Source organism: Narcine bancroftii, chromosome 4, assembly GCF_036971445.1.
Source record: "Narcine bancroftii isolate sNarBan1 chromosome 4, sNarBan1.hap1, whole genome shotgun sequence".
Taxonomy (NCBI): domain Eukaryota; kingdom Metazoa; phylum Chordata; class Chondrichthyes; order Torpediniformes; family Narcinidae; genus Narcine; species Narcine bancroftii.
In genome coordinates, this window is record NC_091472.1 from 56,368,114 (window position 1) to 56,384,746 (window position 16,633).

The 16,633-nt window shown below is 46.0% G+C and overlaps 1 protein-coding gene across 1 annotated transcript in view; it reads left to right on the forward strand.

The window, feature by feature from the left end:
* The first annotated feature begins 498 nt into the window (after window positions 1-498).
* pacc1 (proton activated chloride channel 1) overlaps window positions 499-16,633 on the forward strand; it is a 48,283-nt gene continuing 32,148 nt past the window's right edge. The window contains exon 1 of the mRNA XM_069931346.1: window positions 499-748. Within this exon, the coding sequence (XP_069787447.1) occupies window positions 713-748 (36 nt within the window). The 5' untranslated portion in view covers window positions 499-712. The remainder of the gene's footprint in view (window positions 749-16,633) is intronic.

Here is a 16,633-nt window from a genome sequence, read left to right on the forward strand (position 1 = left end):
CAAATGCACTGGAATTCTTACTTTTGCAGCTGAACAGGTACAGTATTTGACAATTTAAATAGATGAGACTTTTCACAAAATCATATTTAGTTTGGGAAAGGCATGAGCACTGGCACAGCTGCCCAAGATAGACAACCCAGTTAACAGAAACTTTGGCATTGGGAGGAATATGCACTGTTAAACCTGCTTGGGTGGGATAGGCAGTGAACACTAGTTACTCTGGCTGGCTGCTTAAGTAGTGAACAACACAGCAGTTCAGGATTGGGGAGGAAGTGAGCACAAAGAAAAATCCTGTATGGGGAAAGCAGTGGGCAGTAAGCAGGCAGGGGATTGAAGAGTACGAGCTCTGGTATGGGGCTCTGGAAGGCATTGGTGCCCCTGTAGGGGGAGGCAGTGAGCACTGACCCCAGCGCCCCTGTAGGGGGAGGCAGTGAGCACTGCCCCCAGCGCCCCTGTAGGGGGAGGCAGTGAGCACTGCCCCCAGCGCCCCTGTAGGGGGAGGCAGTGAGCACTGCCCCCAGCGCCCCTGTAGGGGGGGTGGGGGAGGCAGTGAGCTCTGGCTCCACCGCCAGAGGAAAGACCGTGACTTGTGCCCCAGGTTCGGCCGCCCCGCTCTTGCTGACCGCATGATCCGCTGCCGGGTGTTGGCCGGTTCAGGGAGATGGTTCGTGCCCGGTTGGCCTGTTGATCCAACCACTCCCGGACGCCGGCGATGGCCAGAGGGGAAACCGCGGGCTCCTACCGAGAGGTAAGCGACCGAAGCAGGGAACCGAGCCCTGCCCGAGTTTCCCTGCCCGAGTTTCCCTGTCGGGATCGAGGTTGACTTGGAGCCTGGTTTAATCACTCCTTCCTCCTCCAGCAGTAGGATTTACTGCCGTTTCACCCCCGGGGCAGCGGGCAGGGTCGCCCGGTGCGTGAGACCACCGAGACACGAGCGAATGAACTTTCACCGTTCACATCGCAGAACGATGGGGCTGTTTAGGGCCGATGTTAGCACTCGGGGGTCCCTCCCCCCCTCCCCTCCCCCTCCCCTCCCCCCTCCCCTCCCCCCCTCCCCTCCCCCCCTCCCCCCCCCCCTCCCCTCCCCCTCCCCCTCCCCCTCCCCTCCCCCTCCCCCTCACCCCCTCCCCCCTCCCCTCCCCCACCCCCCCCCCCCCTCCCCCTCCCCCTCCCCCTCCCCTCCCCCACCCCCCCCTCCCCTCCCCTCCCCCACCCCTCCCCCCACCCCCTCACCTCCCCCCCCCTCCCCCCCTCCCCCCCTCCCCTCCCCCCTCCCCCTCCCCCTCCCCCCTCCCCCCTCCCCCCTCCCCCTCCCCTCCCCCTCCCCCTCACCCCCTCCCCCCTCCCCTCCCCCACCCCCCTCCCCCACCCCCTCCCCCTCCCCTCCCCCCCCTCCCCTCCCCCCTCCCCTCCCCTCCCCCCACCCCTCCCCCTCCCCCTCCCCCCACCCCTCCCCCCTCCTCCCCCCCACCCCCTCCCCCTCCTCCCCCCACCCCCTCCCTCCCACCCCCACCCCCTCCCCTCTCCCCCTCCCCCTTCCTTCCCCTTCCCTCCCCTCCCCTTCCCCCCTGGCCTGGGAAAATAGGGCTGGCCATCCACTCCATGTTTCTCAAATTTGTGACTAATTCTGTCCCTGGAGGTAAATAAATCTGCAGATGCGAGGGTCTCCACTAAAGTGCTTCAGAAACTCAGCAGATCTCGCAGAATCCAGAGAAAACAAAAGGCAGTCTGCGTCTTGGGAGTGAAGCCTTCTTCAGACCTGCTGAGTTCCTCCAGCACAAAATGATTTACAAAATGATCCCACCATCAGGAACATCTTCCCGTCTCCAGCTTCTGTAGGGACTGCTCCCTTCGTGACTGCCTCGTTCACTCATCCCTTCCTGTTAATCACCCCTTGGCACCTTCCCTTGTAACCATAGGAAGCGCCACACTTGCCACCACCCCAGTCACTGCCGTTCAGGGCCCCAAATGGTACTTCCAAGTGAAGCAACACTTCATGTGAATTTGAGGGAGTCAGTTGCTGCATCCAGTGCTGTCATTGCGGCCTTCTCTGGGAGATTAGACTCAGACTGGGAGATCACTTCGCTGAGCATCTTCATTCTGTCTACATCAATGACAGGAATCTCCCAGTGGCTGACCATTTCAATTCTGAATCCCACTCCCATGCTAACATGTCTATTAATGGCCTTATGCAGTGCCAAAGCAAATAAATTGAAGGAGAAACATCTAATATTCCATCTAGATGGCATTAACATGGACTTCTCTGTGAGACCACTCCTTATTTTCCCTCTTTCCCTATCCCTGTCTCCTTTTTCAAGGTCTCCACCCTCTTACCTCACAGGAGGGGGCAATGTCCCCCCTCCCCTTATTTTCCTTTTTTCCCTTCCTCCCTTCTCTACCTTCTTCCTGTGCTCCTCCCCACCATTTTTTTCAGACACCTGACTATCTTTTGCTCAGGGCTCAAGTCTGAATCGTTGGTTATGTATCTTCATCTTTGCTATATAAAGTACACTATTTGACCTGCTGAGTTTCTCCAGCATTGTGTTTTTACTTCAGTCACAGTGTCTGCAGACTTTCCTGTTTTACTCCAACCCATAATGAATAATTGACTTCTTATTTTGAAATGTCAAAGTAATTACCGAATGTAGTTATTGTTCTCCCATCTGTTGAAACTGCAATTCAGTGCTTAAATTTGGCATGAAGTAATGTTTTGTAGATTTTTCACAAACCATTCCTCTAAATATTTAAAGTCATTTGTTGAATTTTATGTTGGATGTGGAGGCTGATGGAGTGGTATTTACTATGGCTTGGGATTATTTTTAAAGTAATACTTTTAAGATAAAATTGATTTTTATTGTTAGAGATCCTATATTGTAATCCTGACTGCACTTTTGGTGTGCTTCATGGGCTAAAAAGTGATTTGGAACAAACAAAGATCATGAAAAGTAATTCTGTTCCAGGGACTGCAGTGAATAATATACCCCACAGTGGGATAACTTTTTTTATTAATAACCTGTGGAGTATTTTCAGCATTTTTGTTTATTGTTTCAGATTTCCAGCATCTTCAGGACTAATTTTCTTTTAACTCACAATACATGTGTTGTTTCATAACATACTGTGGTATAAACTTTGTTTCTATCATCAAGCTAATCTTGAAATTATCTCCTGATGAAGGTTCAGGCGCTAAGTTTTCATGGTGAAGTAGTGAACTGGATTCGACTATGGCTGGACAGAAGAAGCCAGAGAGTAGTGGTGGATGATTGCTTCTCAGACTGAAGGCTGTGACTAGTGGTGTGCCTCAGGAGTCAGTGCTGGGACCGTTGTTTGTCATTTATATTAATGTGGTAAATTGGATCAGCAAATTTGCAGATGACATTAAGATTGGAGGCATTTTGGACAGCCAAGAAGGTTTTCAAAACTTGAAGAAGGATCTGGACCAGCTGGAAAAATGGGCTGAAAAATAGCAGAAGGAATTTAATGCAGACAAATGTGAAGTGTTGCATTTTGGAAGGATAAACCAACAAAGGACATACACAGTAATAGGTAGGGCACTGAGGAGTGTAGTAGAAGAGAGATCTGGGAATACAGATACATAATTCCCTGAAAGTGGTGTCACAGATAGATAGGGTTGTAAAGAAAGCTTTTGGCATATTAACCTTCATAAATCAAAGTATTGATTTTAGGAGTTGGGATATTATGGTAAATGGACATGGGCCTCCCGGTGGCAGTGGGGGCGCCAGGTAACTAGGTGCAGCGACATCACTTCGCAAAATACATTGTGATTTGGAAAACATGTGCAGATTGCTGTTGCTCTCTCTCCCTCTTCATCTCTCTCTCTCTCGCTCCTCAGCGATGGCAATCTGCTTATGTGTTCCAAATCACCTTTTTTTTATAAAAAAGTGTTGGGTCCAACAAAGCATGTTTCCTTGATGTCACTACAAGAGGAGCACCAAAATGATGACGTTCGGAGAAAGAAAAGCAACCACATGGATACAGGTAGACCCCAATTTACCTTTATTCAAAACGGATTCTGATCATTGTAACTTCGAAATATCGTGTCTGGGTCTATCTGTACATAATTCCCTGAAAGTGGCGCCACAGGTGGATAGGGTTGCAGAAACAGCTTTTGGTATATTGGCCTCCATAAATCAAAATATTGAGTATAGGAGTTTTGATGTTATGTTAAAGTTGTACAATCAGAATCAGAATTTATTGTCATGAACAAGTCATGAAATTTGGTGTTTTTGCGGTAATGTCATAGTGTAACCATTCATATTATAACCATCTTAAAACATTACTAGATATAAAAAAAAATTAAAATAATAGTTCACAAAAAGTAAGGCAGTGTCTTTGATTTATTGATTATTCAGGAATCTGATGGCAGCTGGGAAGAAGTTATCCTTGTGCCGCTGAGTGCTTGTCTTTAGGCTCCTGTACCTTTTTCCCCGATGGTAGCAGAGTGAAGAGGGCATGGCCTGTGTGGTGGGGGTCTTTGAGGATAGAGGCTGCTTTTTTAAGACACTATCTCATATAGATGACCTCAGTGTAGTGAAGTCTGGTGCCTGTGATGTCCAGGCCGAGTTTACAACCCTCTGGAGTTAATTCCTCTCTTGAGATTTGGTGCCTCCATACCAGGCAGTGATGCAGCAGCCAAAATGCTCTCCATGGTACACCTGTAGAAGTTTACGAGAGTCTTCAGAGACATACCAAATCTCCTCAGACACCTCACAAACTACAGCCACTGTGAGCCTTCTTTGTGATTACATCCACATGGAGGCTCCAGGATAGATTCTCAGATGTTGACACACAGGAATTTGAAGTTCTTGACCCTCTCCGCTACTGAGCCCTCAATGAGGACTGGGTTGTGTTCCCCTGACTTCCTCCTGAAGTCCACAATCATCTCCTTGGTTCTGCAGACACTGAGTGCAAGGTTCTTGTCTTTACACAACTCAACGAGCTGATCTACTTCCTGTACACTTCCTCATTGCCATTTGTGATTCTACCGACAACTATGGTGTCATTCCACAAATTGTAAGTTATCTTTTCCAAGTAAATACACGATTGGATTTCATTATGCCATCTTTGTATATTAAATTCAACATAATTTTTCCAAGTGACAGCTATACATTTTCTAGCTACTGACAACCCTAAACGTATGAATGGAATTTGAGATTTATCCAGTCACAAATCTCATTAGTGTATTCATATATCCCAATAAACATACCCATGGGTCAATATGTAGATCTATCTTGAATAAATCTCACAAAAACTTAATTTTTTTTCCCAAAAAGGTCTGACTTTTGTACATTCCCATTCTGAATGTAAAAAAGTACCTGTCTGTTCACCACACCAAAAACACGAATCTGATTCACTGAATCTGTGGCGGTGTGAGCAGTGTAAGAAGCACAGCCACCTCGTTGAGGGTCGTTAATGACTGTTTTATTTGAATCTGGTGCATTAAGGGCAGTGTTGGTTCGGTTACCTGGGGCTTGCGCCGCGCATGAGTTTTGACTGAGGAAGAAACCCCTGAAGATGCCATCTTCCCAGGGCTGCCACACCACATAGTAATACAAGCGGGGCCGGATCGCCCTGAGCAAGTGCGCCACCACACAACCCCCCCCCAGAACCGGCTATGCATCCTGCTGCTTGGGCGGGCAGCCCCTTCACTTGGGCCTGGCTGTCTGCACCGGCTGTGATAAGTCCAGATTGGCCACCTTCCTCCCTCCCCCAACGTCCAAGGTGAAAGTTCCGCTGGACCAGTGCAAGACCTTGTACGGCCCCTCGTATGGGTGCTGCAGCGGTGCCCCCTGCGGTCCCCTTCGCACAAAAATGAATTAGGCAGAGTCGAGCTCCTTGGGGAGGTGGACTGGCCGGGTGCCATGGCGGGACAGAGGTGGGGGAGGCAGGGAGGCTAGTCTCCTCCAGAGGTCCACCAGCAAGTTTGCATCCGTGATCACGGTGTCGGGTTCAGGGCCAAAGAACTCACCAAGCAGGGAGAGTGGTGCGCCGTATACCATCTCCGCCAACGAGGATTGCAAGTCCTCCTTGGGTGCCGTCCTGATCCCGAAGAGGACCCAGGGTAGTTCGTCCGCCCAGTCAGGGCCGGCGAGTCTGGCTATGAGCGATGCCTTCAGGTGCCTGTGGAACCTCTCCACCAGCCCATTGGACTGCAGGTGGTATGCCGTGGTGTGATGGAGCTTGACCCCCAGGAGTTTCACCATCTGTGTCCACAGGGCAGACGTGAACAGTGCGCCCTGTTGTTGGTGATATGTGCCGGGAATCCGAAATGGGCAATCCACTGGCTGACCAGAGCCCAGGCGCACATCTCTTCAGAGGCCTCATTGATCAGGATAGCTTTGGGCCATCTCGTGATGCAGTCCACTACTGTGAGAAGGTAACGCGCCTCCCTGGATACCGGCAATGGACCAATTACATCGACGTGGATGTGCTGGAACCTGCGAGCTGCCGAGTCGAAGGGTTGGATGGGGGCCTGTGTGTGTTGGTGGACTTTGGAGATCTGACACTTGGTGCAGTTCCTGGCCAGCTCCGCCACCTCTTTCTTTAACCCGTGCCATATGAAGCACTCCACGACCATCTGCACGGTCATCTTCACCGCCGAGTGAGCGAGGTTGTAGATCAAGCTGAAGACTCTCACTCTCCAGTGTGGCAGTATTACCGGACGTGGCGTACATGTCGAAACGTCACAGAGCAGCATGTCTGGGCTGTTGGGCACTTGGACTTCTTTGAGTTTGAGGCCTGAGATGGTGGTGTGCAGGTCTTGTGTCTCCGCATCGTTTCTCTGGGCGTGAGCCAGTTGAGCGTAGTCGAAGCCGGGGGCGAGAGTGTTGATGGCTGGGTGTGAGAGTGCATCCGCCACTACATTGTCCTTGCCGGCCCTGTGGCGTATGTTAGTAGTGAACTCTGACACGTACGAGAGTTGGCGCTGTTTTCTGGTCGACCATGGGTCCTTGGCAATTGCCAGTGAGGGGCTTGTGATCGGTAAAAACTGTGAACTGCCTGCCCTCCAGAAAGTAGCAAAAGTGGTGGATGGCCAGGTACAGCGCCAACAGCTCCCGGTCGAAGGCACTGTATTTGAGCTCTGGCGGGCGCAGCTGTTTGCTGGAAAAGGCCAGCAGGCGCCATTGTTCTTTGAGCCACTGTTCCAGGACCCCCCACTGCTGTAGCTGAGGCGTCCATGGAGAGTGCCATGTGGGCCTCCAGTCATGGATGTACCAGCAGCGTTGCGCTGGCCAGAGCCTCCTTTGTTGCCACGAAAGTCTTGTCCGCCTCTTCCGGCCAGGCCAGGGTTTTTTCTTTGGTGGCTATGAGCGCGAACAATGGATGCATGGTGCGAGCGGCCCCGGGGATGAACTGATGGTAAAAGTTCACAAAACCCATGAACTCCTGCAGGCCTTTGAGGGTGGAGGATTTGGGGAAGTGTTGGACGGCCGCCACCTTTTCCGGCGCCGGGGCGGCCCCAGCCGCTGAAATGGTGTGTTCCAAGAACTGGAGGGACTCTCTGCTGAACTGGCATTTGGCCACATTGACCGTGAGGCCGAAATCCGCCAGCTGGGCAAAGAGGGTGTGGAGGTGGGCTTTCTGCTCTTTGTATGTAGTGGAACATGTGGGTGTGGACCAGCCTCTTGCTCTTCTTGTCGACCAGGAGACCGTGAGCCCTCAGGAAGTCGGCCCCCAACAGTGCGGTGCCCACCGAGGGCAGGACGAATGTCCAGTGGAATTTCTCCCTCCTGATCTGGATCTGTGCCATGCAGGTGCCGTAGGTCCTGATGGTGGAACTTTTGGCTGCCCGCAGGGTTGGATCGCGAGATTGGGTGCGAGTTTCTAAGGCCGTGGGGGGGGGGGGGTGGACACTGAATTCAGCCCCTGTATTCACCAGGAAGCAGCGGCCAGTGATATGAAGGAGGCTGTTCACGTGGCCAGCCGTCGCAGCCATAAATGGCGGCTGGCCTGGTCGTTTCCCTGAAACCCGCAGGGTTGCCAGCACTTACGGGCTTGTGCTCCCCAACGCTGGTGGTAGAAGCACCAGGCAGACTGGCTCTCCTCCGGCTTGGTCTTGGGTGCGGCTTGCGGGCAGCTGGGTCCCAGTTGTATTAACTGGTTGAGGGATGCCTCGTTCTCCCTCTTCGTTCACCAGAGGGCATTCGCGCGGGCCGCTGCTTTCCGCGGGTCTGAAAAATCCTCATCCATAAGGTGCAGTCGGATGTCCTCCGGCAGCTGCTCCAGGAATATCTGGCGAAAGAGAAAACACAGCTTGTGGTCTTCCACCAGGGCCAGCATCTCATCCATCAGCGCTGAGGGACTACAGTCCCCAAGCCTGTCCAGGTGTAGCAGCCTGGAAGCCCGTTGCTGGGGAGTGAGCCCGAAAGTTCCCAGCAGCAGATCCTTGAGGGTGGTGTACTTGCTGACGGCTGGTGGGTGGTGGATGAAGTCGTCCACCCTCACTGCCGTGTCTTGGTCCAGCATGCTCACGACGTGGTAAAACATCGTGACATCTGTAGAGATGTTGCGAAGCTGGAATTGCGCTTCCACTTGCCCAAACAAAGTTCGCAGGCGGTGGGTTCAAAAAGGGGGAAGTTTGATGTAGACTGCATTAACCTCCGCTGAATCCATGTTACTTGAGTCCAGAAAAATGTCTGGACTCATCGGGGTCACCACTGTGGCGGTGTGAGCAGTGTAAGAAGTACAGCCACCACGATGAGGGTCGTTAACGACTGTTTTATTTGAATCTGGCGCATGCCTCTTTAAGGGCAGCGTTGGTTCAGTCACCACGTGCGTGATGACATCACTATGTTGCCTGCAGCACTCATCGTGCTGGAGTTTTGACTGAGGAAGAAACCCCTGACAGCGCCATCTTCCCAGGGATGTCCTGCCACGTGGCGTTACAAGCAAGGCCAATTTGCCCTGAGCGAGTGCACCGCCACAAATCCATATTTTTAAAAACTTTTCAGGGGTTAAATAAAACTGATGCAAAAAGTTATAATTTACCAAACTGTATCGTTCATTAATTAACTTCGTAACACTGTCAACACACATGTTAGACCACTCCTCCAAAGATATAGAAATAGATAAATCCTTTTCCCATTTTTCTTTCATTTTATATACATCAACCTTCATCATCTTTTCCTATAGCAACATACATTTCCAAAACAAATCCATTCTTCCCCTTATCAACGATTAAATTCTCAAATTTTGTTTGACCAGGCAATACTAACTCTCTACCAAAACTTTCTAATAAATCTCATACTTGATAATAAGCAAATAAAGTTTTTGGTAATATACTGAATCTATTAAAGCAGGGGTGTCAAACTCAAATTCACGGAGGGCCAAAATTAAAAACTTGGACTAAGTCGAGGGCCGAACTAAATATTTATTGAAAATTTTCAACAACATCTGCATGTTTTCTCTTCTTTCAACATACGTAATGTTAAACTTTTTCTTATTAAAATAAATGTTTAATAATAGTTTTAGATAAACTCTTTCCAGAAGCATTAACAAATGAAAAATAAAATATTCAATAAATAATATTTCTCTATGGAGGATTTGTCAAATTTTGCTAGTGTGCTGTCGAATAGTAAAATCTGAGGGCTATTGAGAATGTGGGAGAATAACATGATTCCTGAAACAATCAAATGGATGACTGATAGTGGGCATGAACTCTAGCAGGGTTATTTGCCATGCCCTTTTTCCATTGGTACAGATATCCTTTGATTTACACACTTTTCAAGTTTTATGCCTAATGAGCTTGTATCCAGGTGCAGGACCATTTTTAACCAGGAATATATTTATCACTGTGACATGAAATTATTGGAAGATCGTTTTATCCTGAGATTAAAGTTCATAATACTTACTCAGGCCCTGTGTGCAGGAGGGCGGGGTTTGCGGGCGATCGGGTTGGACAACGACAGTGCGGGGGCATCGGCTCTCGCTGCAGGGCGGCATCTCGGCGGATCAGCGGCCCCGTCACCGTGAGTCGCGGGTCAGCCTGCGGCAGGGAGGGGGAGTGGGCAACGGTCCTGGCGAGGTCAGGCCCCCCCTGAGTTTCTGCCAGACCCCCCTTGACCTGCTGAGTTTCTCCCGGACCCCCCTTGACCTGCTGAGTTTCTCCCGGACCTCCCTTGACCTGCTGAGTTTCTCCTGGATTCCCCTTTGACCTGCTGAGTTTCTTCCGGATCCCCCTTTGACCTGCTGAGTTTCTCCCGGATCCCCCTTTGGCCTGCTGAGTTTCTCTCGGACCCCCCTTGACCTGCTGAGTTTCTCCCAGACCTCCCTTGACCTGCTGAGTTTCTCCCGGACCCCCCTTGACCTGCTGAGTTTCTCCCGGACCCCCTTTTCTTTCCGTGCCGGTGTCCCAGGACCTTTCCAGGGCAGTCTCCGCGCTCAGGACCGCGCTGGGATCCTGGTCAGCGGTGGAGGAGCAGGTGAGCGCGGCTAATCCCGATCCAGCCCACGCCACTCCCGAGATTGGTGGGGAGTTCCACCCTACCTGCCCGACCAGCCTCACTCTCCACGTGTACTCTGGGCACCCGCCGCTGGTCCGGTGGGAAGGCGCAGGGCGGCTGGCGGCCGGCACCCCCATCGCCCGGCGGGGAGCCCCAATCTTCCCTCCAGCGTCCCGACTCCATCTGCAGCTCCAAGAAACGCTGTGCCACTGGGGTTCCGGGCTCTGGGAAGCGGCCTTGGCTTCCCCTGACACCGGCCAGGCCGCGCTGCGGTGGGGGGGGGTGGGCGGGGGGACACGACAGCGTATTTATAAAACCACCCACCACTACTTTTCAAGGACCAGGATTTTTCTCTCTCTCTCTCTCACCCTGGGACACAACGGTTACTGTGCATGTGCTATACTGGCGCGGCGGCCAGCGGGCCACCTCTAATACATTTTTGATATGATCTTGCGGGCCAAATATAATTGTACCTGGCCATCCACCACTTTTGCGGGCCAGAGTTTGACATGTGTGTATTAAAGGAAAGAAATATACCTGCTTCAAAACAATCCTCCACTAATATCACACCTTTCAAATAAGGATTATTCATCTTAATGCAATTTACTCGCCCAATCAAAGTTAATGTTAACTCTTTCCATCTATTTAAATCAAATTTAATAGAAGTATATAATTTAAACTATATAAATTTTGATATTCTTTATCCACTATTACTCCTAAATACTTAATTTTATTGGACCATTTAAACTTCGTAAGATGTCTACAATCTGAATAATATTCATCCGATATTGGTTTTATCTCACTATCCCAATTTACTTTATACCCCGAAATTACTCCATATCGTTTCAACAAATTTTGTAATGGTTCTAAAGAACTTTTGGGATGAGATAAGTATATCAACACATCATCTGCAAACAGATTAATTTTATACTCTTGACCACCAATTGTAAATCCCCTAATGTTAATTTCTTGCCTTATTGCTTGAGCCAAAGGTTCTATAACTAATGCAAATAAGGCTAGTGACAGCGGACAGCCCTGTCTAGTTGATCTGAACAAATTAAATACCGGAGAAATCGGCCCATTCGTCACCACCCAAGCAGAAGGATTAGTATATAATGCCTTAACCCAACCAGTAAAGAGAAGTCCAAATTTAAATCTTTCAAACACCTTAAATAAAAAATTCCACTCCACATGGTCAAAAGCTTTTTCCGCGTCTAGTACTAGTATCATTGGTTGGTTGAGTTGTTGTCTTGAAGCATTAATTATTGTAATCAATTTAGTAATATTATCAGCTGAATACCTAATCTTGATAAATCCTGCTTGATCCACATGTACTAATTTTGGTAAGAAATTAGCCAATCTGTTTGCTAATACCTTTACTGCAATCTTGTAATCTGCATTCAATAAAGATATTGGTCTATATGAAACTACTTTTAATGGATCTCTGTCCTTCTTTGGAATAACTGTTATTAATGCCCTTGAAAATTACTCTGGAAATAAACCTGTGTCAGTCACTTGTTTAAGTAGTTATATACAGGAAGTAACAAGTCATAAAATTCTTTATAAAATTCCATTGTGAATCCGTCTTCTCGAGGTGATTTCCCACTAGGCATAGATTACAATGCCTCCTTAAATTCCAAATCAGTAAATGGACCACCCAATTCCCAAATATCCTCATCACTTAACAAAGGAAAATTTAAATTAGCCAAAAAGGATTCAATCTGATCCGTATCAGAAGTCCCTTCAGATGTATACAAATCTCAATAAAATGTACGAAATTCATCATTAATATCGTGTGGTTTATGTTATCTCTGAATTTTTCCTAACTGGATTAATCATTCTAGATACTTGTTCAGTCTTCAACTGCCAAGCTAAGACCTTATGAGCTCATTCGCCCAACTCATAATAATGTTGTTTTGATCGTTGAATCATTTTTCATTATTATAAGTTTGCATGGTATTATAACGTTACCTTCAATTTAAACAATTGTATCTTATTATCCTCTGTTGAATTTTTCTGAAATTTCTTCTCTAATATTGCAATTTCTTTTTCTAAGTTCTGACTTAGTGCCATATATTGTTTCTTCACTTTCGCTGTATAACTAATAATCTGACCCCTCAAATATGCCTTTAAAGTATTCCATAAAGTAAACTTACTCTGAACTGAACCTTCATTCGTTTCTAAAAAAAAAAGCTAATTTGATCTCTTACAAATTTAATAAATTCAGGCTTTTTTAACAACATTTCATTAAATCTCCAATGGTAGGTAATTTCTGCCACCTCAGCGCCACTACATGAAATTAACAATAGTGAATGATCAGACAAAATCCTGCTCTTATATTCAGTCTGACTAATTCTACCCTGCAAATGTGCTGATACCAAAAAGAAGTCTATTCTTGAGAATGAATCATGACCGGCAGAATAAAATGAAAAATCTTTTCAGTCGGATTCATCCGCCTCTATATTTGCACTAAATTTAGGTCTCCCATCATTTTAGTTTTCTTCACAGTTTTTGGAGATTTGTCCAACAATGGATCCAGACAACAGTTAAAATCCCCTCCCACTATGATATCATTTGAATGGTTCAAATGCAAAAATGTATCTGTAGCAAATTCTGCATCATCTTCATTCGGTGCGTACGCATTCATCAAAGTCCATGCTTCAGAAAATATTTTGCAATTAACCTTCAACACTCTACCTGTTTTAAAATTCTTAATGTAATCTAAAACACATTTCTGTTTTATCAAATTATTTAACCCCTTAACATTAAAACTTGCAAAGTTTAGAGTATTCATTATGTCTTACTAAATGGCACCCAAACTTATACAATTGGCTCTGTCTAAAATTAATTCTTAAAAAAAACCCAAAAAAGCCCCGCTAACCCCCCAAATAGAAAAACTGAAAAAGCAGTAACTCCTCTTGTTAACCGGAGAGTTTTAGATTACATTAAGAAGTTAAAAGTAGAAATTGCATTTTTGCAAAAATTCATTTGACAGAAAAAGAACATTTGAAGTTGAAAAAGGATTGGGTAGGACATGTAATTCCTTCTTCTTATAATTCTAAAGCTAGAGGGGTTGCGATATTCGTAAATAAAATAAAAAGGTTTCGTTCAGTTTGGATTCTTTTTCTGCCAATGCGGGGAGAGTTTTTGTAGTCAATTGTAAAAATTTTTTCTGAATGTTGGACATTAATGAATGTATATGCACCAAATCAAGATGATGAAGCATTTATTTCTGATGTATTTTTAAATTTGAATCAGTCAAATGACAATGTTTTGGTAGGAGGAGATTTTAATTGTTGTTTGGATCCTTTGTTGGATAAATCTCTAAAAACTGTAAAAGAACAAAAACAGCAAAAAGATTGCTTGAGACGATGAAAAATTTGAATTTAGTGAAAATATGAAGGAAGTTAAATCCAACTGAAAAAGATATTTTTACTCAGCTTGACTTAATTCTTTTTCTAGAATAGATTTATTTTTGATTTCTACGCAGTTACAGGAGAGATTTAATTATGCAGAGTATAAAAGTAGATTATTGTCGGATCATTCTTTGTTGTTAGTCAAATATTTAGGTGCTGAAGTAACTGAGACAGCTTATCATTGGAGATTCAATGAGATGTTATTAAAGAGACCGGAATTTATTAAATATGTAAGGGATCAAATAATTTTTTATTTACAAATGAATGGAGGTTCAATATAGAGTAAATTCATTTTATGGGATGCTTTAAAAGCCTATTTAACGGGTCAAATTATTAGTTATACAGCAAGGATTAAAAAGCAGTATTTATCAGAAAGTTTAAGTTTGGAAAAGGAAATTGAAAGTTTGGAGAAAAAATTACAAAGAAAATGTACTGAAGATGTTAAGTCACAATTATCCAAATTGAAATTACATTATAATAATTTACAAACATATAGATATGAAAAAATAATTTTGCCCTCTAAACAATGTTATTATGAATTGGATGAAAGAGCCCATAAAGTTTTGGTGTGGCAACTTAAAACTGAGCAAGTATCGAGAACAATTAATGCTGTTAGGAGATTACTTATAGGCGAGAGAATATAAATGGGGTATTTTTAAAATTTTATAAAAAATTATATACATCAGAGGGTGATCAAGCGATGGATCAAATTGACTCTTTTTTAATCTAGATTGGATTTGCCATTATTGATTGAGCTGGATATGAAAGATTTAGATGCTTCTTTTACTGATTTAGAGTTGGAAGCTTTGCATTCGATGCCCAATGGGAAGTCTCCTGGAGAGAATGGATTTACAATAGAGTTTTATAAAGAATTTAATGATTTGTTACTTCCGCTATACAAGGATATAGTGAAACAGGCAACAGAAACTGGTGTATTTCCAGAATCTTTTTCAAGAGCATTGATTACAATTGTGCCAAAAAAAGATAGGGATTCCTTAAAAGTGGCTTCATATAGACCGATATCATTATTGAATGTTGACTATAAAATTGTGGCTAAGGTTTTAGCTAATAAATTAGCAAATTATCTGCCAAAATTGGTACATATTGATCAAGTAGGTTTTGTTAAAGGTCTTCTTTGGCTTGGCTTCGCGGACGAAGATTTATGGAGGGGGTAAAAAGTCCACGTCAGCTGCAGGCTCGTTTGTGGCTGACAAGTCCGATGCGGGACAGGCAGACAAGATTGCAGCGGTTGCAGGGGAAAATTGGTGGGTTGGGGTTGGGTGTTGGGTTTTTCCTCCTCTGCCTTTTGTCAGTGAGGTAGGCTCTGCGGTCTTCTTCAAAGGAGGTTGCTGCCCGCCAAACTGTGAGGCGCCAAGATGCACGGTTTGAGGCGATATCAGCCCACTGGCGGTGGTCAATGTGGCAGGCACCAAGAGATTTCTTTAGGCAGTGTAGATACTCATTAATTAACGCAGCAAAACATCAACTTAATCAAACAATGGTAGTATCTTTGGATGCTCAAAAAGCATTTGATTGAGTTGAATTGAAATTTTTGTTTAAAGTATTAGAAAGATTTAATTTTGGTCCGTCATTTGGAGGTTGGGTTAAAGCTTTGTATGCTGGACCTACAGCAAGAGTAATGACGAATGGTCAGATTTCAAATTCTTTTAATTTATCTCGTTCCACAAGACAGGGTTGTCTTCTTTCTTCTGCTTTGTTTGCTTTGGTAATAGAACCTTTGGCTCAAGGTGTTCAGCAGGATTTTAATATTAAAGGAATTACGGTGAGAGGAAGTGAATATAAGATTAGTTTGTTTGCAAATGATGTTTTGATATATTTAACAAACCCAAAAAGTTCATCAAAGTCATTACAAGATTTACTGAATTAATATGGTAGGTTATCAGGATATAAAGTTCATTGGGAAAAGAGTGAGATTTTACCAATGGCTGATGAAGATTATACAGATTGTAGGCAAATTACTTTCATGAAAGACCCCAACAATGAAGACGCTGTTTACATCCGGTACCGCACGGATGGCAGTCTCTTCAATCTGAGGCGCCTGCAAGCTCACACCAAGACACAAGAGAAACTTGTCCGTGAACTACTCTTTGCAGACGATGCCGCTTTAGTTGCCCATTCAGAGCCAGCTCTTCAGCGCTTGACGTCCTGCTTTGAGGAAACTGCCAAAGTGTTTGGCCTGGAAGTCACCCTGAAGAAAACTGAGGTCCTCCATCAGCCAGCTGCCCACCATGACTACCAGCCCCCCCACATCTCCATCGGGCACACAAAACTCAAAACGGTCAACCAGTTTACCTATCTCGGCTGCACCATTTCATCAGATGCAAGGATCGACAATGAGATAGACAACAGACTCGCCAAGGCAAATAGCGCCTTTGGAAGACTACACAAAAGAATCTGGAAAAACAACCAACTGAAAAACCTCACAAAGATAAGCGTATACAGAGCCGTTGTCATACTCACACCCCTGTTCGGCTCCGTATCATGGGTCCTCTACCGGCATCACCTACGGCTCCTAGAACGCTTCCACCAGCGTTGTCTCCGCTCCATCCTCAACATCCATTGGAGCGCTTTCATCCCTAACGTCGAAGTACTCGAGATGGCAGAGGTCGACAGCATCGAGTCCACGCTGTTGAAGATCCAGCTGCGCTGGGTGGGTCACGTCTCCAGAATGGAGGACCATCGCCTTCCCAAGATCGTGTTATATGGCGAGCTCTCCACTGGCCACCGTGACAGAGG